Source organism: Felis catus, chromosome B4 (assembly GCF_018350175.1).
Source record: "Felis catus isolate Fca126 chromosome B4, F.catus_Fca126_mat1.0, whole genome shotgun sequence".
Classification (NCBI taxonomy): Eukaryota; Metazoa; Chordata; class Mammalia; order Carnivora; family Felidae; genus Felis; species Felis catus.
In genome coordinates, this window is record NC_058374.1 from 94,345,828 (window position 1) to 94,373,427 (window position 27,600).

The 27,600-nt window shown below is 39.2% G+C and overlaps 2 protein-coding genes across 2 annotated transcripts; one reads left to right on the forward strand and one right to left on the reverse strand.

Annotated features, from left to right (window-relative positions):
- The first annotated feature begins 1,375 nt into the window (after nt 1–1,375).
- Nucleotides 1,376–19,727, forward strand: CCT2 (chaperonin containing TCP1 subunit 2). The gene is made up of 16 exons (XM_003989035.5): nt 1,376–1,528; nt 2,288–2,362; nt 2,468–2,533; nt 3,192–3,303; nt 3,626–3,702; nt 4,007–4,119; nt 5,107–5,309; nt 6,801–6,901; nt 7,343–7,470; nt 10,961–11,064; nt 13,664–13,783; nt 14,173–14,301; nt 14,498–14,601; nt 14,881–14,980; nt 16,649–16,790; nt 19,444–19,727. The coding sequence occupies exons 1-16, from the start codon at nt 1,526–1,528 to the stop codon at nt 19,472–19,474; spliced, it is 1,608 nt and encodes a 535-aa protein (XP_003989084.1). The 5' UTR covers nt 1,376–1,525; the 3' UTR covers nt 19,475–19,727.
- A 1,228-nt stretch (nt 19,728–20,955) lies between these two features.
- LRRC10 (leucine rich repeat containing 10) lies at nt 20,956–26,807 on the reverse strand. Its single transcript, XM_003989036.4, has one exon. The coding sequence runs from the start codon at nt 26,671–26,673 to the stop codon at nt 25,834–25,836; it is 840 nt and encodes a 279-aa protein (XP_003989085.2). The 5' UTR covers nt 26,674–26,807; the 3' UTR covers nt 20,956–25,833.
- Nucleotides 26,808–27,600: the final 793 nt, after the last annotated feature.

Below are 27,600 nucleotides of genomic sequence, written 5' to 3' on the forward strand. Positions count from 1 at the left end.
TTACTAAAAAATTAAACTTTAAAGATATATATTATTTTAAAAATGGGTATGCTTGTGTTCCACTAAGCTTTATGGACACCAAAATACAAGTTTCATATAATCTTAATGTATCATGAAATATTAACCATTTTTACCCCAACCATTTAAATATGTAACACCCAATCTTAACTCTCTGGCCATAAAAAACCAGGTGGCAGGTTGGATTTGGTTCCCTCACCATCCCTCCCTGATGTAAACTAACCCTCTTAAATCTGAAAGGTGAAAACGATTAAAAATTGAAAACATCTATCAATGTTAACAAGCTTGCTGAGTGATGCATTAGTCAAAGGGAGAAAAGGGTATCAGTGGATGATAGAAAACCAATAGGTTGTTTTTTTGTTTTGTTTTTTTTTTTTAATTTTTGGGACAGAGAGAGACAGAGCATGAATGGGGGAGGGGCAGAGAGAGAGGGAGACACAGAATCGGAAACAGGCTCTAGGCTCCGAGCCATCAGCCCAGAGCCTGACGCGGGGCTCGAACTCACGGACCGCAAGATCGTGACCTGGCTGAAGTCGGACACTTAACCGACTGCGCCACCCAGGCGCCCCACCAATAGGTTTTTTTAAGGACAAAAATTTTAACTGTCCTAGGGGGTCAACTTGGAGTAAGTAGGAAATTTTGTTTTTTAATAAACTGAAATATTTGGGATTGATCCTGGTCTCTATCAACACATTATGTAAGAGGGTATTGGTCATCTCTACTAGTGGAGGGGGAAAAATCGAGTGAAAGCTAAGACCTGAAAATGAGCAGGCAGGGCAAAGATAAAGTAAATGTCTCCATGAGAGTTCACAAGACTTTGTCCCGGACAGTCAACGTCCAATTAAAAACAGCTTTTTAAAATTCAACAAAAGGAATGTAAGTCTTCCTCTAATACTAAATAAATAACGTTTAAAATTAAAATAGCAATAAAATATTATTTAGTAATATAATGGTAAGTAATCAAAGAAAACAAAACCCGAAAAAGCTGAATGTAGTTGCCTCCCGGGGAAAAAAGTGGTGAGGTTGGTGAATTGTCTTTCTTTATTAGTATATAACACTTTAAGTTGTGTCTATGTGGTACTTTCAGGCAAATTTCAAAAGTTTAAATTTAAGAAAAATTAAACGCACGAGCAAGAACGCCGTTGCTATGGCAGCCCGACGTCCCGAAATCCCCTTTGTTCTTCGGGAGCTCAACTGCCAACCTGCCCCGCTGCAAGCTAGATGTCGGACCCACCCCTTCCAGGTCTCCGGCAAGCGGATCCACAGGGGGCGGGGCGCGAGCTGAAGCCCCGCCCCCCCAGCGTACGGAGCCGCGCTTCCGACCGCGTTGCTCCACTCAAAGTGGCACCACTCACTGCTCCAGCTGGCGGCGCCTGGCCCGAGCTTCGCGCTGGTCGGAGCTCCGCCCCCTGCAGTAGAGCGTGTGCCGTCATTTCCGGCTTCTCTTACCTCCGGTCCCGGGCGTGAGCTGTGAGGGTTTAGCGTGTGTGCCGAACTCCACGGAACCATGGTGAGTCTGGGCCCCACTAGCCCTGTCTAAGCCCCGCCACATCCCGCCGTGCCCTGCCGCCTCGCTGTCCCCTCTGTTTTCCCTTTGCCGCGGACTTCTTGTGTCTGTCTCTTTAGGCCGCCGCACATGGCGCGGGCCGCGGCGTGTGGCCTGCGCCGGGCCCGCCGGTGAAGCCCTCCATGCCCAGCAGGGGGAGGGGCGGGCCTCCATGCCAGCGTCTTGGGCCTACTAGGCCTCTCCGCAGTACCAGAACCAGAACCCGGGGCCCGGGGCTCAACCCAAGCGAAGAAATTTCTAGTGCCCCGGGCGGGTCGGCGCGGCAGGCCGCGCCCTCTCTTGGGGAGGAGCCTATGGCGACCGGGCTGGAGGGACCGGACGGTGAAGATGGAGGCGGGTCGACCGCGTTGCCTCGTCCACTGGGCGGTTGTTGAGCTAGTGGCTTACAACTCTTGCCTGCCTTATGCTTAGCTTAAACCCATTTTAAGTCTTGCCATGTTTAACAGTCTCTTTTGTATAGAATTTTTACTTGCAGAGCCCTAGTAGATCCCAAAAGCAAGGTCGTCTTGCCGTGCAGCTCGCAAAAGTCCCTCACTCCCCCCTTAAGTAAATGTCCCCGTGATCGAGAACGTCACTTTTTTGGAAAAGTATGTTATGCTGTAAATTAAACTTGTCTTTAATATCTGCATATTTTATCTCCATGCATCTGAATATACCTGTTAAATATTGGTATTCAAACTGATTGTTGATTTTCCTTCTTAGGCGTCCCTTTCCCTCGCACCTGTTAACATCTTCAAGGCTGGAGCTGATGAAGAGAGGGCAGAGACCGCTCGGCTGGTAAGCCTTGTTCTCCCATTCTTTTAAAGATTCGATTGTACTTTTTGAATTTTTAAGATTGTAAAATTGATTCTTTTTCCCTTCAATCCCTGATTTTTACTCCAGTCCTCTTTTATTGGTGCCATCGCTATTGGAGACTTGGTAAAGAGCACCTTGGGACCTAAGGGCATGGTAAGGAAAACTAGGAATTTTTATGTTTTGATATTGTTTTAGAGCCGTTGGTGGAAATACAATTAATAACTCAATTTGGGGGGTGCTTTTTAATGTTGGAAAGTTAACTCTTAATTACACACGTAAGATGTGGATATATTCTTGCTAAAAATGAAAACAGTGCTTATAAAGCTAAAGTTCCCTTGGATCACCATCCTGGATCCTCTCCCCAGTGACAACCACTGTTATATCTGGATGTAAGTCTTCCCAATATATTTTAGATTTATCTGTGCGTTATGTGTTTTGTTGCATATATTTTGTTTTATCATAGGCACTACGCGTGTGTACTTTATCTGTAGGTAGCTTTTTAAAATTCCTTTCAGCATTAATGTTTAAATTTTATTTATGACCACATTGAGGGACATTTAGTTTGCTTCCATTGTTTTTGCTATTACAATGCTGAGACAACCTTGTTAATATTTCCCTGTTCTAGTGTTTTTAGGGGTAGACACCAGGATTTGCTTATGGAGTGTATGCATTGAAAAATTTGAATGGATACTGCCAAATAGCCATCCAGAGTATTTACACATTAACAGTATATGAGAATACGGGTTGACCCATGCATTTTTCCAGATATATTTATATCTTGAACCACATACTTATTATTTATTCCTTTTAGGATAAAATTCTACTAAGCAGTGGACGAGATGCCTCTCTCATGGTAACCAATGATGGTGCAACTATTCTAAAAAACATTGGTGTGGACAACCCAGCAGCTAAAGTTTTAGTTGGTGAGTATGAGGATGATAAGGTTTCGTTAACATTTTGAAACACATTTTTAAATAGGTTGTGTTGATGAACTATACTTGTGATTAATTGATGTCTACTTTTTAATTGTTATCATTATTACAAGCTTCTGGAGTACCATGCATTTATTAATGATAAAACATTTCAGACTGAGAATTTCCAGAGTTTGTCAGGTGAGGAAACCTAGATAAGTGAGATTCAGATTGGTGGTGGGTATGTTTAGAGAATTAGGTAAGCTATGGAGAAGTAATTTAGAATGCAGAATCTCATAAGAATGAGCTAGTAACTATAGTTTCCTTTTTGTAGATATGTCAAGGGTTCAAGATGATGAAGTTGGTGATGGCACTACCTCTGTTACTGTGTTAGCAGCAGAATTGCTAAGGGTAAGAATATCTGAGCAACTTCAACCTCCTTTTATTGTTTTTTGCTCTTGGACCGGAAGTCATTGGGTCCTGCTTCAGTTTATTTGTTTTGAGAGAGCGTGCATGCACATGAGCAAGGGTGGGGGAGAGAGAATTGCAAGCAGGCTCTGGTGACAGAGCAGAGCCCAAAGTGGGGCTCAGTCCCATGAACCAGGAGATTATGACCTGAGCTGAAATCAAGAGTTAGATGCTTAACTGACTGAGCTACCCAGGAACCCCTTTATGTCTTTACTGTTGATGAATGTTTTCTGTTCTTTATTAATAGGAAGCAGAATCTTTAATTGCAAAAAAGATTCACCCACAGACCATCATTGCTGGTTGGAGAGAAGCCACAAAGGCAGCAAGACAGGCTCTGTTGAATTCTGCAGTTGATCATGGGTTGGTATACCAAAATAATGCTATTTTTAAGTATTTAATGTTTCTTCTTTGTTTATTTTTGAGAGATTTAGAGAATTTTACAAGCAGGCTCATGCTTGGCACTGAGCCTGACTCAGGGCTCAGTCTCATGACCGTGAAGTCATGACCAGAGCCAAAGTCAGGAGTCAGATGTTTAACTGACTGAGCCACCCAGGTGCCCCTTAACATTCTTTTCAAAATATGCTCCATACAGAAAGTCTGGAGAATAAAAGCATTTACGAACATGTCCCTGTTGCCTCATCCTGCCCTGATAACAAAACAAACCCTCCATGTTACGCTTCACATACAGGCTGGGTTTCCAGTTTCCTGTGTATAGAATCACACAACACACAGAAACAAATAGTATCGTGTAGAGAATTTTACAGCTTCTAACTTAGTTGAATAATAAGGATATTTCTGAGTGTTAGTATTTTCTGCATTATTAGTTTTAATAGAGGTATGCATTTGATTATAGTATAATTTATCTATTTGTGTTTGGAAATCTGTGTTTTGATTGATAATTTTTAGTTTTATAGTAATGTGACAAATCTCTTTCCTAAAAAAATGTTTCAAGAAGTATAATTGGTGGGTCCAAAGGTATATGTGTATTTTAAGGCATTTTTATTTACAAGTAACTCTCTAGAAAACATTAATTCTCACTCCCAATATCTGTATAGCAATACCTATTTTTCCATGCTCTTGGAGCATTTGCTATTTTTTTGTTGGCTTATTTGTTTTTTGGTATTTTGCCAGATAGGTGGGAAATTAGTAACTTTTAATTTCGCATTTCTTGATTATTGGTGGTGAGCTCTAATTCTTTTTCTGTGGCTTAGAGCCGTGACTGGGGTGAAATGATCTACTGACACCTATTTGGATAAATTTCAAAAAGAAAAATAGGATTGATATCTTTGGAGAAGCATTTTAAGAACAGGCATGAGTCTTCTGTGTTTTTGTTTTTTGTTTTTTTAGTTCTGACGAAGTTAAGTTCCGTCAGGATTTAATGAACATTGCAGGAACAACATTATCCTCAAAACTTCTTACTCATCACAAAGACCACTTTACTCAGTTAGCTGTAGAAGCTGTTCTCAGACTGAAAGGCTCTGGTAATTTGGAGGCAATTCATGTCATCAAGAAGCTAGGAGGAAGTCTGGCAGATTCCTATTTAGATGAAGGTATGTATATGTTAAATATGGGAAAACAAGGTTTGATCAGATGTTGAGGGCTAAATAGCGAATCCCGTTTTTAGCTAGTCAGGACTAGTGACACTTCACAAAGCCAGAAAACTTGTCTTTAAGAATACAAATAATATAACCATTTTTGTCATTCTGATCCATTTATTATGTGTAACTGTGTGCTTCGTCTCACTCCATCCCAGCATTTCTTTGATAATCTCTAGGTTTTACTTATGCCAAGAAGTTATTACTTGCAGTTTCTAATAAAGAGAAATTGTAGTCTTAGTGGAAATCAGCTACTCTGAAATAGCACTTTTTCCAGGAAGGGTTTGTGTTAAGTCATATCATTTAGTTGGTGTAGGTATTGAGGGTATAGTTGCTGGTGTTTTTTAAAGTGATACAGAAGTCTTAGCAATTGCTGTTTTCTTACTAATAGTGTATTTTGTTCTTAGAGTATGAATTTTTCAAAACATCTGTACATTGTATTTACTTCACAAAATGACTTCTGGAGTGGAATGTGTAGGCATTCTTTTCTATAGAGGAGAAACAGGAACAAGTTGTGTTTTACCAGTTATTCGTACTTCATTTATAGGTCATTTGTATTTCAAGGCAGTAACAATTCTAAAAATACTCTGTGTTGAATTTATCTATGAGGGCTGTGTAGCATTTCTAAAAGAGGCTAATGGGTAGGTAAGGATAATGAAAACAAAGATAGCTACCATTCTTGAATGCTACATTCTTGAATGTTCTGTGCCAAGCATTCTAATAGGAATTTAACTTAAAATTTTATTTATCCCTCATTATGTTGTTGACCCAGTGATTGAGAATTAGGTTCATCTTAATAGGGTGGAAAACCCAACATGAAAATGGAAAAGGTAAAAGTTATGCATGCCTCTAAAAGAAGCTTGGAGAGAGAGTTCCAAATCATCAGGCCTCTCTAGGCTGGAAACGAGCATGTGTGCCACTGGTGATACTCCTGTTTTACAGATGACTAGCTAAGGTGGATTAATTTGTCCAAGAGTGTGTACATAGCCTGTAAGCAGCATGAGTATGATTGGGGCAGGTTTGTCTGACTCCATTATACATGACTTTCTCATTTTCTTAACCGGCTTCAGTGCTTCAAAAAGTTTAGTAATCTCTAGCAATACCTTGTTTTTCTGAATCCTCAGTTTTTCTGTTGTGTTGGCTTTAAAGGAATGAAAGTGGATTTATTAGCATTATGTTGTAATCCACATCTGCATATTTTGTATATATGTGGAACAAAAGTTTCAAAATACTGTGTTTATTCTTAAAGTTTGTGCTGTACTCTTACATTTCCACCTGCTAAATTGATTTTTATGATCACTGCTTTAATGGAATGCTTTATAGGTTCTAGGAGCTTGAAGAATTGGACTCAAATGTGTTCTTTGAAAGTAATTTGATAAAGCAGACATCTATAGAAGATTTATCAATATAGCTTTGAAGTATTTAATATAGTATTCTGTATTGTAGGCTTTCTGTTGGATAAAAAAATTGGAGTAAATCAACCAAAGCGAATTGAAAATGCTAAAATTCTTATTGCAAACACGGGTATGGATACAGATAAAATAAAGGTATGTTAACTACATTTCTTGGAATTCTAATTGTTAGCTGCTTTATAAACTCAGACTGGGAAAAGCATAAGAGACTCTTAAAAACTGAGAACAAACTGAGGGTGGATGGGGGGTGGGAGGGAGGGGAGGGTGGGTGATGAGTATTGAGGAGGGCACCTTTTGGGACGAGCACTGGGTGTTGTAGGGAAACCAATTTGACTATAAATTTCATATATTGAAAAAAAAATAAACTAATAAAAGGAAAATAATACAAAAAAAATAAAAGTAAGAAGTTTACTTTCCAAAAAAAAAGTAAAAAAAATAAACTCAGGCTGGGAATCACTTGCACTTAAAAAACCTAGAATATATATGAATGTATCCAAACATAATTTCAGTGTATTTATGTGAAAATGTTTATGTTGAGACTCTTAAGTGTTGTTTTTATGCTTTCCTTTGTTTTAGATATTTGGTTCCAGGGTAAGAGTTGATTCTACAGCAAAAGTGGCTGAAATAGAACACGCAGAAAAGGAAAAAATGAAGGAGAAAGTTGAACGTATTCTTAAGCATGGGATAAATTGCTTTATTAACAGGTCTGTATGTGGTTTTGCTAACAATAGTTATAATGTAATACATGATTTATGTCTTTGAAGGCTTATGGAAATACTTGCTATTGAATTAGTGACTTGTTATTTAGAAACGTGTTTTTTCTGAATATAATTAGAGTTTTATGGCAAGGCACTTTTATTATGATTTTGGTGATGTTTTATGTTAATACACTTTACTAAACCTTTTTTTATTAATAACAAAATAGTTAAAAAAAAAAGTTTTTTGATGTTTGTTTATTTTTGAGAGAGACAGAGACAGAATGCGAGTGGGTTGGGACAGAGACAGAGGGAGGCACAGAATCAGAAGCAAGCTCCAGGCTCCTAGCTGTCAGCACAGAGCCTGACGCGAGGCTCGAACTCACGAGCTATGAGATCATGACCTGAGCCGAAGTCGGATGCTCAACCGACTGAGCCACCCAGGAGCCCCACAAAATAGTTTTTTGATTTGACAGTTACAGTTTTAGAGTTTTGGACTAATTGTGTGTGTGTTTGATATATATATCTGGTGGAGAGGTTCAATTCCCATATCAAATGATGAGAGTTTGAAGTGGCAAAAAATTAATACCAAAGAAAACAAGAATGAAGAGACCAAGTTTTAGATAAGAATTTTGTCTTGTGTTTTTTAAAATCATTTATTTTGATTTTTTTTAATGTTTATCTTTGAAAGAGAGCACAAGCAGGGGAGGGGCAGAGAGAGGGAGACACAGAATCCAAAGCAGGCTCCAGGCTCCAAGCTGTCTGCACAGAACCTGATCAGGGCTCGAACTTACGAACCATGAGAGAGTGACATGAGCTGAAGTTGGATGCTTAACCGACTGAGCCACCCAGGCACCTAAAGTTTGTTTTTGAGAGAGTGTATGCTTGTGCACAAGTAAGGTAGGGAGGGACAGAGAGAGAGGAGACAGAATTCCAAGCGGTCTCCATGCTGAGAGTCTGATGCGGGGCTTGAACTCATGAACTGTGAGATCATGACCTGAGCTGAAGTCAAGGGTCAGACACTTAACTGAGTCACTCAGGCACCTGTTTTCTTTAATTTCTGTGAAAAAGTATGTGTACGCTTCTTCTGTGTATTCTTTTTTTGTCAAAGTTTATTTCTTTTGAGAGAGCATGCACGGAGGGAAGGGGCAAGGTGGGGGAGAGAATCCCAAGTAGACTCAGTGCTGTCAGCACAGAGTCCAAGGTGGGGCTTAAACCCACGAACTGTGAGGTCATGACCTGAGCTGAAATCAAGAGTTGGATGCTTAACTGACTGAGTCACCCAGGCGCCTTTCCCCGTGTATTCTTAATTGTTAGTGTCTAAGGCATTTTTGGGTTTTTTTTCCCCCCACAAAGGCAATGGAAATTTTTTTTCAGTAAAACTAGAAAAGAGTCAATAAAAAGTCACGACTTTATCCACTCCAGTGGTCTGAGGCAGCGTAAAATGGAATCAGTGTCCAGGTGGCAGGCACTCCGGGCCCCGTAGCTTGCTTCCATGGCTCTCAGACCAGCTTCCATCTTTGGGGTCCTGATGTTATAGGGCCGAACATGTAGGATCCAATAGTAGTGAGGGCCATTTCCTGGCAAGGCCTAGAGGCAAGAACTCTAGACTGGAGTTTTGGCAAAGAGTCCTCTATTCTCTTCCAGGTTCAGGGGGCCTAAAACCACTGCTTTGAATTCAGTTTGCTCATTCCCACCTCAGGGCCTCTAATGTACCTAATTTTCCCTCTGGTTGGCTCCCTCGGATTGTTTTAAATGGTGAAAATGACAAGAGGAACAACATGTTTCTGTCAGTGAACTTTGGTTAACTTTGACAGTTAATATTTGATGAAAAATAATTGTTCTAGGCCAGATGTTTGTGGGCTTTTTTTGTTTGTTTTAATGTTTATATTGTTAGAGCATGTGCAAGGGAGACAGAGAGAATCCCAAGCAGGCTCCGTGCCACTAGCATAGAGCCCCATGCTGGGCTTGATCTCACAAATGTGAGATCATGACCTGAGCCCAAATGAAGAGTCAGATGCTTAACCCACTGAGCCACCCAGGCATGCTTGTGGGCTTTTTAAAAAGAAGTTTGTAAACTTCTGTGTGATCTGTGAATCTGAGAACATGCATTTTGCGTAACAGTGCTTTATAATGACTATTTTTAAAACTTTTTTTAGCCTTTATTTTTTTAATTAAGTTTCAAACTTTTAAACATCTCCTTTTTATACTCCTGATAGAAAAATAATACCCCATTGGGGCACCTGAGTGGCTCAGTTGGTTAAGGGCCTGGCTCTTGGTTTTAGCTTGGGTGGTGATCTCACATATTATGAATTCGAGCCCCACATTGGGCTCTGCGCTGACAGTGTGGAGCCTGCTTGAGATTCTCTCTCCCCTCTCTCCCCTCTCTGCCTCTACCCCGCTTGTGCACCCTCTCTCTCTCAAAACAAACTTTAAAAAAATCTCATTTTGGAAAATAGAAACGTATAAAGAAGGAACAGAGTCTAGGGTCTGACCTTCCTGAAATTCTTTTATTAAGCTGATCTGTGTGTGTAGTGTTCTAGCTTCAGTTTTTCACTTACTTACAATGGCATGCTGTAAACTTTTGTAACTTGGTTTTTTTTTCAATCTAATATATTTTTAAAATTACAAAGTTCTCATAACTGGTAAATTGTGATCTGCACAAACACTCCCCAGTGAACATTAAGGTCATTGGCAGGTTTTGCTGTTCTCTAAAAATTTTTTTACAAATATCATTAAAATCTTTTAACATTTATTTTTTTTTTTTGAAAGAGCATGAGAGGGGGAGAGGCAGAGAGAGAGGGAGACACAGAATCCGAAGCAGGCTCCAGGCTCTGAGCTGTCAGTGCAGAGCCTGATGCAGGGCTCGAACCCACGAACTGTGAGATCATGACCTCAGCTGAAGTCAGGTGCTTAACTGACTGAACCACCTGGCACCCCAAAATCTTTTAATATCTAAATTTATTTTCCTACTGTAGAGCCTCAGGAGTGGAATTAAAGCATGTGAACATTGACGTGGTTTTTTTGGTTTGTTTTTAAGTTTTTTTTTTAATGCTTATTTATTTTCGAGAGAGAGGGAAAAAGGGCAGGCAGAGAGAGAGGGAGACACAGAATGTGAAGCAGTCTCTAGGCTCCCACTGTCAGCACAGAACCCAGTGTGGGGCTCAAACTCAGGAACTGTGAGATCATGACCTGAGCCGAAGTCGGATATTTAACTGACTGAGACACCCGGGCACCCCTGACGTGGTTTTTGATGCATTTTTTGCTACATTATTTTTCAGAATTATGGGTCTAGTTTATCCTATTAGTTAACAATATAAAATACCTGTTTTCAGTACTAGCATGAATGCACTAAGTTTTGTAATTTATAAATTATTGCATACGGAAGATACGGTAAAATTTGTATTGGTGAGGTAAAAATGGTTCCATGTTTTTTAGTCTGTTGAATTTTAGACTTGTGAAATAACAATTTTGAACAATATTTTTATTTTATTTATAGGCAGTTAATTTATAATTATCCTGAACAGCTCTTTGGTGCTGCTGGTGTTATGGCTATTGAACATGCAGATTTTGCAGGTGTGGAACGCTTAGCTCTTGTCACAGGTATGGGAAAAAGGCATTAATTTCTTTTTTCTTTCTTTATTTTATTTATTTTTTTAAGTTTATTTTGATAAAGGGAGAGAGGCAGAGAGAAAATCCCAAACAGGCTCCGTGAGGTCAGTGTAGAGTGCGATGCAGGTCTTGATCTCACAACCCTTGAGATCATGACCTGAGCAAAAAGGAAGAGCTTAACCAACTGAGCCACCCAGGCGCCCTAAAAGGCATTAATTTCTAACAAACACTAATCGCTCTGGGATTTATTAAATGTTAGTGTATGGAACTTATTGCTGAGAGTATAAAGAAGTACCTTTAGGGGGCTTAGAAAATAAACCATTATTCTGAAATCTGATTTATGGTTTTTTGACATTTTAGTTATGTTATTTTACTATATACCAAATTATATGCTAGGTTTGCCCTCTCTTTTTTTGTTACATTGTTTTAAAGATACTAGATCTTTTCTCACAAACCCACAGGACCATTGTTCTATACCTAAAGAAACAAAAACTTAAAAAAGGAGTGTTTGGTTTTATTTAGTTTATTTTTAGTGGTGAGTAGTCCAATGCTTTGTGCCCTGTGTGGTAGTAAGTTACAATAATAACCTTTATTGAACATTTAACTATATGTCAGAGAGTGGGTCAAGTGCTTGCACATTGTTTTTGTTAATTCATTTAAATTTGTGGAAGGAATCAATGTTGAACTAAGTGTGAAAACAATTCAGCAATGAATAATGAAAAGTTTCGTATACTCTAATATGCTTCGGTAGAGGTATGAGTTTCATAATCCCAGTTGTGTGGAATAAAAATATATTTATGAGTAAGATCACATCTACATCAAAATGACAGTGTAATTTGTTTATGTTGGGATAATAGTTTTTAAAGTAACCTTAAAGACGTAAGTGTAGCAACCTTTATTCTCTAATTTTTAGGCCCTTGAAAATAAATGAATACGTTGGAAAGGTGGTTTGGGATCTGGCAATGAGAATTTAAGGAGAGGGGTTTGAGATGTAAAGGCACTAGGAATGTTGAATTTTCAAGTGCCATGAGTATTAGAAATAAAAGTATACTATTGTAAAGGGTAGGATTGGTTTCATGTCAGAGTAACTTCTTCAGACATTTTTAATAATTCTGAGAAGTGTGGTCTTCCGACCTAAAAAAAGACTTTTTTCTTTCATTAGTTACTTTGAAATGGATTTATTCTTTCTTTAATTACTTTGAAATAGGTTTACTTTAAAGTTCTTTAAGAGCAATTACATACTTGATGCTTAAGGTAATAAAATTTAGGGTGTAATTCCTCCTTTAAGATAACAAAATTAAAGATATGACCTAAGAATTAAATGTGAATGATAGCACATTCATAGGATAAGTTGATCTCATAAGGACTTGATACATGAAATTGCCACATACACTCAGAGGAAAATTGACTGCACCAAGCACACCCAACTGCAAAGTTGATCTTACCCCGTTGGTGCCTCCTATCTTTAGCTTACTTGTTTTTAAGATGTGTGAAATTGGTTTTCGTAAACATCAAGGATATACATACATATTTTTTCTAAGCCGGTATAGAGAAGTTAGTGAATTTAAGATAAGTGAAAATTCTCATAAGCCAAATTAGTCTCATTTTGGGGATGTGATGTCCCAAATGTATTGTGTCTCACATCTAGAACACAAAGCAGTCTCAGGAATTTGCCAATCAAAAGTCAAAAGAACTTCAGTTGTATGGATGAGTATAAATCAGTATAAAAATGACCCAGTCTTTTTCTATGATTTTTTTTGTGAAATAGATATAAAGCATCCATTATTCTGAGTTAAAAGAGGGGTTGGTTGATGGTAGAGGAAATCTACTTTATTAGATGAGAGTAGTGAGGTAGAGAAAGGGATTTTAAAATGGAAGTTTAACTTTTGCCTAATTAACGAGGAAAGGAAATGGCTGAACTTTTCAGTTTACACCATGGAAGATGGAGGGAAAATAGGAATAGAAATAAGACATAGGAGTAAAGTAAAATTTTTTTTGACATCTCATTAGGTTTGCTCTGGGAAATTTTCAGTATACGTTTTCCCTTTTTCTAGGCTTTCTGAGATTGTAGTTACTGTAATGATTAGCAGGTATCAGGTGCTCCTTTAAGCAGTTTCTAAGGTTTACATCTGTTGACATAGTAGAATTAGTCAAATATTCTTATGTTTTGAGAAATTGGATCATAAGGGTACTGGTTTTCTAGACAGGATTCAAAAGGGAATCTGAATTTAAATTCAGATTTAAAAATAGATGTTAAAGTCCCAGTTTAACCTTTGGGAAATAGTATTCTACAGTGTGCTGCACATACAGGTCTAAAGAGACTGCTTGGATTTGAATTCCACTTTACTATATTTGTTAGTGCTACATAATCTTGAACAAGAAACTAAATACCTCTTTGCCTCGATTTTAGTATTTCCTAACAGTATTTGTGAGGGTTGTAAAGATTAAATAATTAGATTATGTGAAGTGCTTCAAAGTGCTTGGCATGTAGTAAGCAGTCAACTTTAAAAATGTCAGTTCATTAGTTCTTACTGGAAAACAGATTTTTAAATGCGTTGTGCATTTAATTAATGTGTATTTATGTTCATAGGTGGTGAAATTGCTTCTACCTTTGACCACCCAGAACTAGTGAAGCTTGGAAGTTGCAAGCTTATTGAGGAAGTCATGATTGGAGAAGACAAACTGATCCACTTTTCTGGGGTAGCACTTGGTGAGTGATTATATAGATCCTGATTTAGGTTCCTAAATGTTTGATAGACTCTGTTGAAGTTAAAAGAAGTAGTTACTGTATTTACTAGAATATGATGTGTCTTAATTCTTGAGAGGCATGATGTATATTAATCTCAGTTTCTTTTGAGATAAGCCTCATGTTAATCTTGCCTTTGTGAACAGTATATTCAACATGATTGTTTTCTAGGTACCTTAGAACTACTGTGAACATGGATTATTAGCAAAAAGAATGTACAACAGCAGAGGACATGTCCGCTTTTAAAACCAAAGAATAATTATAACCAATATCTACATAAAGATTAGAAGGCAAACTTATTTTTTATAACTAAGTGTTCACTGTGACCTAAGAATCTTATCTTTTAACTTTAGGTGAAGCTTGTACCATTGTTCTGCGTGGTGCCACTCAACAAATTTTAGATGAAGCAGAAAGATCTTTGCATGATGCTCTCTGTGTTCTTGCCCAAACTGTGAAGGATTCTAGAACAGTTTATGGAGGAGGTAAGCGTTTTAAAAATACTGAACGTGGTTTATTCAAGTATAGTAATGGTTTTGGCTTTAATGATTTTTAGAAAGTTTATATATAGTACTTTTGAGTTTGATTTTAAAATGTTTGACGTATCTTAAGGGAAATCAGTAATTCAGGGTCTTGGAGATTAAATAAAATATTTAATTGGAATTTAATTTTAATCTGCAGGCTGCTCTGAGATGCTGATGGCTCATGCTGTGACACAGCTTGCCAGTAGAACACCAGGCAAAGAAGCTGTTGCAATGGAGTCTTATGCTAAAGCACTGAGAATGGTAAGTTGATAAAGAGATCTGAACTCCCATTTTGTGAGTATTGATGTTTTTTTTTTAAAGAATACATTTTCCTATCGTAGACATGTTTGCCTTTTTGGCATTAAGAAAACTGGTTCACACCACTTAAATTTGATTCTGGAGTTTATCTTTTTTATGAGCAGTAATTAAAAGGAACAATTTTACATTGTTTCTAAATGTATACTTTTAAAAAGGTGTCCTGGTTAGAAGTAAATCCACTTTCTTATAGAATATTTACTATTTGTCTTTCTCACCTTGTAGTTGCCAACTATCATCGCCGATAACGCAGGCTATGACAGTGCAGATCTGGTGGCGCAGCTCCGAGCTGCCCATAGTGAAGGCAATACAACTGCTGGACTGGGTAAGAAATTGCATGAAACCTTGCAGTAATTTTGGTAGTAACTTTACCAAGTTATTCTTTTTTTTCTTTAAGCTGATTCTCATAATAACCATAAAAAAGTTTCCTGTGGCCCTTGCCTCTGTAATTGTTACATATTTTAGGAAAATGTTTAACTTCATATTCTCAACACTACCAGAACTGTTTTTCCATAAAGGGTATAAAACTAATTAGAAGATTTGTAACTAGTTTATTATGACTGTGAGATTGAAATACATAAACAGTACTGATATTTTCAAATAAGTGTAAACTTAATGTTAAGTTTCTTATAATCAACATTCAATTTTAATCTCCTAGGAAACTTATTGTGAGACATTCTTGAGTGTGGATCTTTGATACATAGATAAAAGTGGCCAAAAGGGCAGATTTTAATTCAAATTGAAAAATTTCCCAATGAACTGTCCAAGACAGGAATAGTAAGAGGGTAGATAATCCTGGCACTGCCAAAGAGAGGTAATGAAAATGATCTGTCAGAAGGTCAAGTAGGGATTCTCACAAGAAAAATAGATGACTTCTAAATTCTCTTCCAGTTTTAGGAGTCCATGGTAGGGGCACCTGGCTGGCTCAGTTGGTAGAGCATGTGACTCTTGATCTCAGGGTTGTGAGTTCGAGCCCCGCATTGGGTGTAGATTACTTCTAAAAATTAAAATCTTAAAAAAGAATCCATGGTAATTAGTGATAAGCACATCTTCTGTAGTAATTTTACTTTTATTTTTATTTTTTACTATTATTTTGAGAGCGAGAGAATCCCAGGCAGGCCCCATGCTGTCAGCACAGAGCCCATCATGGAGCTCAGTCCTACGAACCATGAGATCATGACCTGAGCTGAAAGCAAGAGTTGGAGGCTTAACTGACTAAGCCACCCAGGTGCTCCCTGCAGTAATTTTACACATGTACGTACATATACAAACGTGTATATATATGTACGTAGATAAAGATAGGTGATTGAGGGGCGCCTGGGTGGCTCAGTTGGTTAAGTGTCAACTCTTGGTTTCAGCTCAGGTCATAAACTTGCAGGTTGTGAGTTCGAGCCCTGTGTTGGGCTCTTCGCTGACATTGTGGAGCCTGCTTGGGATTCTCTCTCTCTCCCTTTCTGTCTGCCCCTCCCCAACTTGCTTTCTGTTTGTCTCTCAAAATAAATGAATAAACTTAAAAATGTTAAAGAAAACTGATTGAGTGTTCTATATTCATTTTCCATTATTTGACCTAGTTGACCTTTTAATTTTCTCAAAGGCCTTGAGTGATAGGCTGATGAGAATGCTCTAATTAAATTGAGTGGTTGGGTCTTGTGATCTCATTTTTCATAAACATTAATTTTATTTGTTGTAAGTAATTAGAGATATTTTGATAATTTAGTTGCTAAAACTATAGTTTGGGGGTGCCTGGGTGGCTCAGTCGGTTGGGCGACTGACTGCGGGCTCAAGTCACGATGTCACAGTTGGTGAGTTCGAGCCCCACGTCGGGCTCTGTGCTGACAGCTCAGAGCCTGGAGCCTGCTTCAGATTCTGTGTCTCCCCTTCTCTCTGCCCCTCCCTTGCTCATGCTCTATGTCTGTCTGTCTCTCAATAATAAATACATGTTTTTAAAAAAAACAACTGTAGTTTATTTAGTAAATACTGTGTCTTTTTTCAGATATGAAGGAAGGTACCATTGGAGATATGGCAGCACTGGGTATAACAGAAAGTTTCCAAGTAAAGCGACAAGTTCTTTTGAGTGCAGCTGAAGCAGCAGAGGTGATTCTGCGTGTGGACAACATTATCAAAGCAGCACCAAGGTATTGTAGCACTTTAACACATATTTCTTAGAAAAAATTGTTTTTTAAAATTATTGTTTTTTAATGTTTACTTAGAGAGCGTGCCCACATGAGGGAGGGGCAGAAAGAGAGGGAGAGAGAGAATCCCAAATAGGCTCTGCACTGTCAGGGTGCAGCCCAGTGTGGGGCTTGATCCCATGATGTGTGAGATCATAACCAGAGCTGAAATCAAGAGTTGAATGCTCAACCAACTGAGCCACTAGGTGCCCCTCTTACAAAAAAATTAACACAGAAGCAAAAAATAGATAACTGGGTATGTTAATTGTAGTTCATACAGCCATTTCTGCCTAACTAAAAGTATTACGCATGTTATTTAAAATCTGTAGTCATAACTCTTAAAGTCAAAAAAGTTCAGGAAGAGAGGGGTACAGGTAACACAGGAGAGCTCTCAGAATTGACATAAAGAGGCAGGCTTGGAAAGGTTAAGAACCATACTGCATGGGGGCGAGGGCTGTAGTAGTAAGAATGAATGTCTTTTTACCAGGATGAGTCTGCTATAGTCCTCTATCCTGGGTACACTTTTTCATATAGGTAATCTTAAGTACATGATGTCCAGAGTTCCTTATATGTTCCATTTCAGCAGGTTTTTTAAGGTGTCAAATTTTTTCAGAAACTCATTCATGTAAAAAATGGTTAGCCAGAAAATCTTAACTTCTGAAGATGTAGTTAACTTAATTGTTCTTACTAGTAGTTATGAAAATATTAATTTTACCTGTGGAAGTGGTGGTTCATGAAATTGAGAGGGGATGGTGGCCTGCACCAGGAGATAAGAGGTGAGGGTGGTCAGGAGGTGTTGATCATAGATTTTGAAGGTGGAGCCCGCAGAATTTGATGATGGGCTGCATATAAGGTATAAGGAAAAGGAATGAAGGATAATCCAATCCAAGGTTCTTGTTGGGAGAAATAAAGTTTCTCTTATGTGAGTCTCTTGTGAATAGAAGCAGAGAAGTGGGATGGTAGCTAGAGGATGTGTGGGTCTTTACTGTGAATGTTCAGTGCTATGTGGAGTGATCTTGTAGGGGGAGACGAATGCAGAAGGAGGGAGCAGCCCACTGAGTAGCTGTGAGAAGGAGTGGGAGAATGAGAGGGGGGTGCTGGTTTTAGTTGGAAGCACGGGGAGTTCATCCCTGGGAACAGGAGGGAAGTAGGAACATCATTAGGAAATTGCACCTTAAATGGACTAAGGTACAAGGAATTTCTTTGTGCAGATCGTGCAGCATCCACTTGAGTGCTTTTTTCTATTACATCCCATTACTGTTAGAAAGACGAAAGAGTAGAAAGTAGTGATTTGGATGTGGAAAGAAAAGGGGGAAATGGTATTTAAATCTGTGGTGTAGTAGAAGGCCTGGGCTGAAAATAGTTTTTCTATGGTAGGGAAATGAGCAGTCATTTTGAAATGGAAAGTTGGTGAGGGAAGGAGAAATTGAAAGTTTTGGAAGCTGTGCCAGCAGAGATGGTTGTGCAGTTCTGTTTTCTACTGTCTTTAATAAGCAGAATGATAACAAAAGGAAACTGGTCTGTAAAGTTTTCCTAATAGGCCACATAATCATGCCTGCCCTCATAAATCTTTGCGATGACTTGACACCCTCAACCACATTTGTAATATGTTCCTTGGTATACCTCATTTGATCTGATACCACTGTTTTAGTGGTTTAAGTGTCTATTAAATTTAGTAGACGTTCTCAGTAGTTGCAGTAAAGAAACATGAATAATTTTAACTCAGCCTTCCCAAACATACTCGTCTGGGGACTCTTCATACCCATTATTAACCAGCGGACTCTTATTCCATTCCAGACCAGTTGCCCTGTGAACTGTCACAGCTTGATAAGTTTCTATATTGACATCTTTTAGCATCCTTTAGTCCTACTCCCATAAGCTTCCAAGGTTGAAAGATTTATTTCCTTATATGGTCCCAGTATACTCTTTCAGTGTTTCTAGACTTTGTCTGCTTCTCTGGAATGATTGCTGTGTTTGTCTTTAGAAGCAGTGCTTATACAGGCAGTAAGTAAAATTCTGTTAGTACCTCTGCCATGCCTCCTTCCTGAGAGATTTGTTATTTTTCTCACCAAAGAATAAAAGTTCAACATCTAAGATGTATATGAAAGGCACTGTTGACATACGTAAGTGAGTTTCCCAGCTCACCTACTGGCATTTGTTGTCATTCGTTTAGAATAGCAAGAAAAATAGAGATTTTTAATCTGGAGGCCCCAAAGTCTTGTCATTCTACATACAACTTGTGGTTAAGAGTACCTGTCTTTGTCTTTGACTAATTTAGTAGAATTCCCTAACGCATTTGCTGAAAACATGCATTAACCTTTTAATGGAGAATATGTATTTGTTAAGTAGGTTGTTGGGATGAGAAATAAGAGTATTGCTATATACCTACAGGTCTTCACGTTCCATAGATTTGTAATGTTCTCTTACTAGTATAGTAATAATTGAGGGATATTAATTATGAGGTAGAAACAGCATCTTTTTTACAGAGAATTGGTTATAATGGTTTTAATAAAATTAAGAATTTAGCTGTGTTTGTATTTGCTATAAATCTTTGGTTACATGCTTTTCATTTTTATCATTGCCTTTTTCTTAAGTGTTTGTTTTATAATCCTTGCAGGAAACGTGTCCCTGATCACCACCCCTGTTAAACATTCCCATGTGCTGTTGAGCTCTGGACCAGGTAGTTCATAGCAAAGTTGTGTTTGAAAGACTTCCACCTGTTAAAGAAGACTGTGGTATTGAAGTTTATCTGTGGCTCTTGTATCCTTAAGTTTGGACATTTAACTGACCATCTATTTTAACATTGGTCTAATTTATTTGCTGTTTCATTTTCCATAAAACTCAGTTGATTTAAAAGTTCATTTCTCATATTGTGCATCAAAATAAAAATTTGAACAATTATCTGTTCTCACCTGTCTTAGTGATTTGTACCCTGTTTTTAATTATTTAATGGAAGCAAATGATTATACTCTGTATAGAGTTGTTTATCTGTTCTCACCTGTCTTAGTGATTTGTACCCTGTTTTTAATTATTTAATGGGAGCAAATGATTATACTCTGTATAGAGTTGTTCAGCTTAACTAATGATTGACCTTACCTGATTATGAAATAATTATCAAGTCCAAGTCACACATGGTAAACATAGGTTAATCTCTTGGTTTTTAATCCTATATAACTTATTAGCCATTTAATTTTGTTTAGTGAAAGTACTCATTTAATTTTGTATAGTCTAAGTACTGTCTCTTATATAGGAAACAATTATGGTGTAAACATTATTTCAAGTTTGAAAGAGTCCTATATTACTTTTTAAATGTTACTTTTGAGAGAGTGCGTGAGCAGAAGAGGGCCGGAGAGAGAAGGGGACAGAGGATCTGAAGCGGGTTCTGTGCTGACAGTGAGCCCGGTATGGGGTTCATACTCCCCAACCATGAGATTGTGACCTGAGCCGAAGTCGGCCTCTTAACCGATTGAGCCACCCAGGTGTCCCGAAAGAGTCCTCTATTTTAAAAGTTGCTTGTTACAAGCTGCTTCTCAAGGACCTTCGATGCTTTAAAGGGTAATACCCTGTTAAAGAATATGGATGTGGTTAGATTTAAGCATTGCTGATTGTTGTTTTGTTAATGCTTTTCGGTTTTGGCAAATGGCCGAGAGGAGAGAGAATGGGGATAGGTATGTACTTAGTTAATGGTTTAAAAGTGAATTTAGTTTTGGAAGTTATTTTAATGCATCGGTGTATAGCAGAATGCCCAAGAAATAAAGTGCAGCAGTAGGTTATAAGTTTTTACAGGGTATCTGTGCTAGCTTAATGGAGAGACATTTTATTCCCATAGAAGAGCAAAAGGGTTTTCAAGGAAACACTGATAAAATAACCTGTTTCTGTTGTGTTTTTTTGTTTTTTGAAGTAGGCTCCACGTGGGGTTTGAACCCATGATCATGAGATCAAGAGTTACATGCTCTACTGATTGAGGCAGCCAGGTGCTCCCAACCTGTTTTGTTTTTGTCTAAAAAGTTTGTCTCCACATTTTAATACTACTTTTGTAGAAGCTACTGAAATTAGGAAAACTTGGTTTTCTTTGTTTTGGTACTAGTTTATGTCTTCTAACATTCACATAAAGGAGGGACTTTTCCTGAGATTATCAAAGAGAATTGCACTGATCTTTTTTTTTTTAGTATATCACATCATGACATCAGTTTTCAGTTGGAACAAGTGAGCATATCATGACCAAGAAAACCTACAGGTTTCAGTGGAAGTGGGTTTAAATATCTGTCTTGAGGTACTAGATACCCTGGAGTAAGATCTTGATCTTTAAGGATACTTGGGCATGTTTTCTCTAAAGGTCTTAAAAAGAATACAACAATAAATGTTAATCTAAAAAGAGGTAGGAACATGGGAGCTTCATTGTTACATCCAAGAATAACCCGTGCCTCTTTACCTCTTTGAATTCATATCCTTTGAAGCCCTTACAGATGTATTCATAAACCGAGATTATCTCAAGTTTACAAATTTTAATGTCTTTTCACTTTCAAAGGTAAAATAGCAACCTATGCCCCTCTATAATTCCTCTAACAGTTTTAGGATAGAGTTTCTTTTAACTCAAACTGAATATGGAAGCAGTTTTTTGCAAAATTTTTGTGATATGGAATTAGAGGTTTGGAATGTATGTTAATAGTACCTATATAAAAAATTGAGTAGGGTTTTTAAATCCATTCTAGGTACACGTGTGTTGACTAAAACTAAAATAATTTTTAAAAATCTAGGTAGCTCTCCGTTTTTCTTTGAAGGATAATATGTATACTGGTAATTCTTTTATTATCCTTAAGCCAGGATCCATTCTTTGCCTGCTGGGAGGTCATGGGCCCACTTAACCTTTGCTGACTGTCTCACACCTTCCTGTGGTTTAACTCAGGAGGTACTGGCAGGACATGGGGATAGGCATTCGGCATTTTCTTCCTGCGTAGCTTGCTCTTTGGAGATGACTGCATCCCTGTGAGACCTACCACTACAGCCTCGCTGGTAGATCTTCTCCCCTCCTTTATTTTTTAAAGTTTATTTTGAGAGAGAGTGCGTACACACTCGTGGGAGGGGCAGAGAGAGGGAGAAAGAATCCCAAGCAGGCTCCGCACTGTCAGGACAGGGCCCAATGTGGGGCTCAGTCTCACAAACCGGGAGGTTATGACCTGAGCCGAAATCAAGAAGAGTCAGACGCTTAACCAACAGGGCTTCCCCAACACCCCTGGTAGCCTCTTTTTTCATGCCTTTTAGCTCTTAATAGGTGAAGGTAACATTTCCATGTTCATCTAGCCTCACAGGTGGCAATTGCTACACTAGCTGCCTCAGTATTATCTTGAATCTCCTCTTCTCCCGATGTTGCCCAGCAGTAGTTCTTTGCTAAGGTCTCTCCATTTTCTTGCATTTTCTTGCCAGGATAAAATGCATTTTCTTGCTCTGATAAAAGTCAACAGAATACTCTTATCCAAAATCCTTTTCTTAAAGTCTGCCTTGTCTTGTACCTATTCTAGTGTATTAGAACATCAGTAAAAGTGTAAAGAGGACTTAACTTTTTTTAATCATAGAATTACTATAGAATGTTTCAGGTTGTCAAAATAATAAGGACAAACCAGATTTTAGATTTCTTATTTTTTTATTTTATTTTTAATGTTTTATTTATTTTTGAGAGAGCACGAGTGGGGGAGGGACAGAGAGCAAGGGACATAGGATCTGAAGTGGGCTTCACTGACAGCAGAGAGCCTAGCCTGATGCAAGGCTCAAACTCATGAACCAGGAGGTCATGACCTGAGCTGAAGTCGGCCCCTCAACCAACTGAGCCAGGCACCCCATCAGATTTCTTATTTTTAAGTTGAGCAACACCTAACACTTCTTTCAAAGGTTTACTGAAAAGGTTATATGAATTAACTTACACAAGACTCTGAAGATAGTACCTGACTGCCCTACAGATGTGCTCCATAAATGTTTGTCCCCCTACCCTGTGGGCTGGCATATGATAAAATCTCCAAAATCCAGGTAAACGTGGAAGAATTATACTAGGCACTGAGGATTCAAAATTTGTTTCCTATTCTGCAGAAGTGGATCCTCTAGAAAGAAAGAAAAGCATGTAAATTTAAGTTTTATAAATAGCATTAATACTCTTTCTACAGTAGTGAGATTATAGGGCGTATATATACAGTGACAAAAAGCAGAGTAATGTCCAGCAGACACATGCCCATGTCTTCGGTTCGCATGCCTCCTGCCTCTCAGGATACATGGGTTTTGTGTCAAGAAATAGTCACATTTTCCAAGTATGTACCTTGGTGATTTTGCACATTCTAGAGTAACAGGAAAAGGGCAAAGTACATTCATTTAGAAATTGAATAAATCCTTGGTAATCGTGTTGGTGTATTTTCCCAGTTAGATAAGCCAGAAGCATTTCACCACATTGTTGTTCTTTTTCTTATATTCAAGACTATAGGTACTGTTGCTGGAAATTTTACCGAGCCAGAAAAGGCCTTTTTGTTCTATTAGCATCATGTTTTTCCCTTCAACCAAAGAATTAGACTGCTTGTAAGTAGAAATACCATGCTGCATGGTGTAACACTTCATAAAAAGAACATGTTACGTAAACATTAGCTGTCACCTGCCAGGCACTATTCTATGTGCCTTTTACACAGTAATTTGGTTAATCCTTACAGTGCCTTCAAAGATGGAAATTTGCCATTTTACTGATGAGCAACCTGAGACACAGATGGTAAGTGACTAGGAAATGGCAAAGCTGGGATTTGAACTCATGTAGTTAGAAAGGCCATGCTCTTTACCATCATACTACACTGCTGTGTTACTGTGTGTAGGATATGTGCTTCTAGTTAAAATTTGCATGTAGTTGATTTTTAGGGTGCAAGCCCACTTTTTAAGTGTAAAATTATGAACTGTTAGTGATGTTGCATTTCAGATAAAAGATTTTAGTGGGCATCATTTGTATTTAGAGAAGCTAAATAAAACTCTGTATAAATTTCTCTGGTGCGTAACATTTTGTGTTTCAGGGCTTTTAAAATTAGGAGTAAAGTTACATTTGGTGCTTCATTTCCCCTTTTTAACTTTGTAATTATGTCAGAATTTCAAGAAAACATCAGAGAGGTATGGAAATGTTAATATACATTTATATGGTTATTTTTTTATAAGATTGACTGAAACCCTAGAGTGAAAACATTTTTGGATAGCGAAATCAGTGTTGAACATTTAACCATTGTTTGGGAAATGTTCTGTATTATTTTAGAAGAAAACCATTTGTGTGCCAAATGTTTACCATTTGACATTTGATTCAGACCACTTAGCTCATTAGATCTGTTGGCTTCATGCTGTTATACGGCTTTAGCCTACAGTTGTACTGGAAGAGATGGGCACATTAATCTTTGGAGGAGGAAGACAGGGTCAAAGGTAAAAGTCTGAGCCATCTGTAAGGCTGGCTGTGGACCCAGTTCGGAGGCAATTCTGTTAGCATAAAGTTTTAAGCATCAACAGTATAGTTTTGTTTGTCATTAGGCATGAAAAAATAAACTATAAATCCTAGCTATGTAATGGGAATCTGGACTCATTACGAAAGGAGTTAAATATTTGAAAACCTATAACATTTAAGATTAAAGGGATCTGTTAGCAGGCTAATCAGTGGGTTGCAGATATTCTACAGACTGGGAGATGGTTTAGCAAGAAATATTTATGGTAGGAAAACATATGAAAATAGTCTGCTGGGTAACGTCATTCTAGAACCAAACTTTGCTAAGATGCTTTTATGGCAAAAGTAACTTTAAAAGCCAAACACATGTAAGCTTTAGTTATGACACTTTTTGTGTCCTTGTGGGTTCAAGAACATGACTGTGTTATTAAATCACCCACAGACAGCAGTATCTTTAAGGTTGATGTATTTGTGGGAAGAAGAAAAGGTCACAATTTACTTTTAAAAAAATGGCCAAAATGTCTAAGTTTGTACACTGACCATCAAAAGGCCCTATCTAGAAAAATCAAATCCAAATAAAGGCTAAGAAACTGAGGCTAGAGGCAGAAGTGTCTCATATATACCACAACCTTCAACGCAGATTTCCAAACGCTTGTTTCAAGTAAACAGATTTCTCACCTGCTACCTTTAACCTAATATCCTGGAAAGTGGTTTCCCTCCACGGGAAGGGGATTCAGTTCAGTTCTTCGTAAATGTGAATAAACGGGAGGGCTCCATGGAGGCAGGCAGGTTACAACTAGGCTCGATTTTAATAAGACCACATTGCCAACAAGAGGTTCTACTTTCTAGAGGACTTGTAGTATTATAGTGACAGTAAGCAGTTGAGAGCAGACCTGGGGTCAAACCTTGACCTTTAGGGAAAACCAGCTAAATCAGCATGAACCACTGTCAAGTGTGTAAGGTGGCAGCCGTACTCCACCAGGAGGCATTTTCTATCAGAGGTCCTCTCAGCATTCTCTCAACTGCAGGGGAAAAGCTTCATCTTGAGCCTTTGCAACAGCACGGAGTCTGAGAGTCTGACTGACTAGGTAGAAATGTCTTTTGTAAGTGGCCTGAATTTGTCCCTATTTTCATATCACTTAAGGTCATTCCTAGTAAAATATATCCTGCAAAGGGCTGGAGCCAGGCCACCTGAACTCTCAGGTGAATTCTTTAGTAAATACCTTATTTGAGGAGTTCGTGAGCATCCTGACCAGCCGCTTGTGGAGTAGAGAAGGACAGAATGTCCTAGCCCTTCGTACTCTTCAATGTTGCAAAATACCTATTTGGAGGAGCTGATTTGCTTCCAGAGAGTGAGGCCGGCCGTAGCACCCAGCTTCACTTTGGGAGAAATGTTGGCCAGAAATTCTCCCTTAATGTGAGTGAGGCATTTCTTTGGACTTCCATCACTAACCACTGGCAGAGCATCCCGTGTGTCCCAGAGCAATCCTGTACCCTCTAAAGGAGAGATCTCCAGAAGATGCTGGAGTCGGATCCTTGGCGTTGACCTATGACTGAAGCTCCTCAGGAGTTGGGAGGAAGAAGTAGAGGAGGCAGGACAAGTGCCTCTCCCTCCTGACTTTCCTCCCTGGCCAAGGCGTAGCGTCTGGCTTTTCTGGGGTCAGGCTCTGGCGTCTCCTCTGCCCATCTTCCCACGCGGCGCACACCTTTGGCCACCTTGGGTGCGTTCCTGCAGGGATTGTGGTCATAGATGACCAGCTTCAGACTCGACAGGTGGGCCAGGCTGGGGAAGTAACGGATGCTGTTCCTGTCCACGTCGATCACCTCCAGGAAGGGCATGTGCAGCAGCACAGGGGGGAAGTCAGTCAGCAGGTTGCCTGAGAGCCAGATGGTCCGCAGCTCTCGGAGGCGCTGGAGCTGGCCTGGCAGCAGACGCAGGGAATTGGAGCCGGCATGCAGAGTCTTTAGGAGACTTAGCTCGCAGACCACCTCCGGCAGCTGGGTGAGGCAGTTGGCCTCGACCCACAGGGTCCGGAGTTTCTGAAGCAGGCTCAGCTCACTGGGGAGGTCGCAAAGTTTGTTGTTACCCAAGTAGAGGATGCAGAGCTGTTTCAAAGTACACACCACCCGGGGCAGAGCCTTGAAGTTGTTGAAATCCAGGGCCAGGATCTGCAGATTCTGCAGCTGCCCCAGCTCAGGAGGCAGGCTGTTGAGGTGGTTGTCACTCAGGTAGAGCTTGACCAGCTCCCGGAAGGAGCACACGTGCCCGGGGAAATGGCGTAGCTGGGTCCCACTCAGATCTACCATCTTGTCCACGGGCATCTCCCGGAGATCTCTGACCACGTAGTTCTGGCAGCAGTCAGCAGGGATGAAGGCCACCAGGGCCCTGATGGTGTTCCCCATGAAGAGGCCGGAGGCAGGGTGAGCCCCAGCCCACCGACTCACCGACGGGGCCCACTGCGGGTTGGCGCTGCCGCCGACTGCCCTGAGGCCTATTTTCCTCTCCCATTATAACCTGGGGTTGGTGGGACAAAAGCCAGTCACTTCAACAGAGAAAAGTGCTCGTGATAGCGACTTGAGTGTCGGGTGACAGGCCCAACGCACGGGGTCTGGGGAGGCCGGGCCTGATTCGCGTACTCACTTTCAGTCACCTAAGCCCCAATTGCCTTTATCTACATTTTTTCTGTTTGTTTGTTTCAAGCTGAAAATAGCTTCACTGTTTTTTCTAATGATAAAACAGTAAGACATCATGTAAAGGTGTAACAGGAGAAAATGAAAAACACGCACAGCCATATTCCCCAGGAATTAACACTAAACATTTTAAGGTATGTCCTCCAGTTTTTGCTACAAGTAACCAATTGATTAAAAAAAAAATTCATACTGCTTAAGAGTCTTACTTTTTCATAACATGGACATATTTTTGTGTTTGCGGGTATCTACACAATTATTTTTAACACCTGTATTCCGTTGTATGGAGGCATCGTCGAAGTGTAAACAGCTCTCTGCTGTCATCTATTGGCATCTAGATTGCTTACAATGTGTCACTATATAAATATCCTCGTACACGCACTGTGAGAGTTAACCACTGATTTCTTTAGGAAATGGGCTTAGAAGTGTTCCTGGGTCAAAGATACACATGTTTGTTTTTTTTAATTTTTATAATGTTTATTCATTTTTGAGAGACAGAGACAGTGCAAATGGGGAAGGGGCAGAGAAAGGAGGACAGAATCCAAAGCAGGCTCCAGGCTCCGAGCTGTCAGTACAGAGCCTGATGAGGAGCTCAAATCCACAAACTGTGAGATTATGACCTGAGCCAAAGTCAGATGCTTA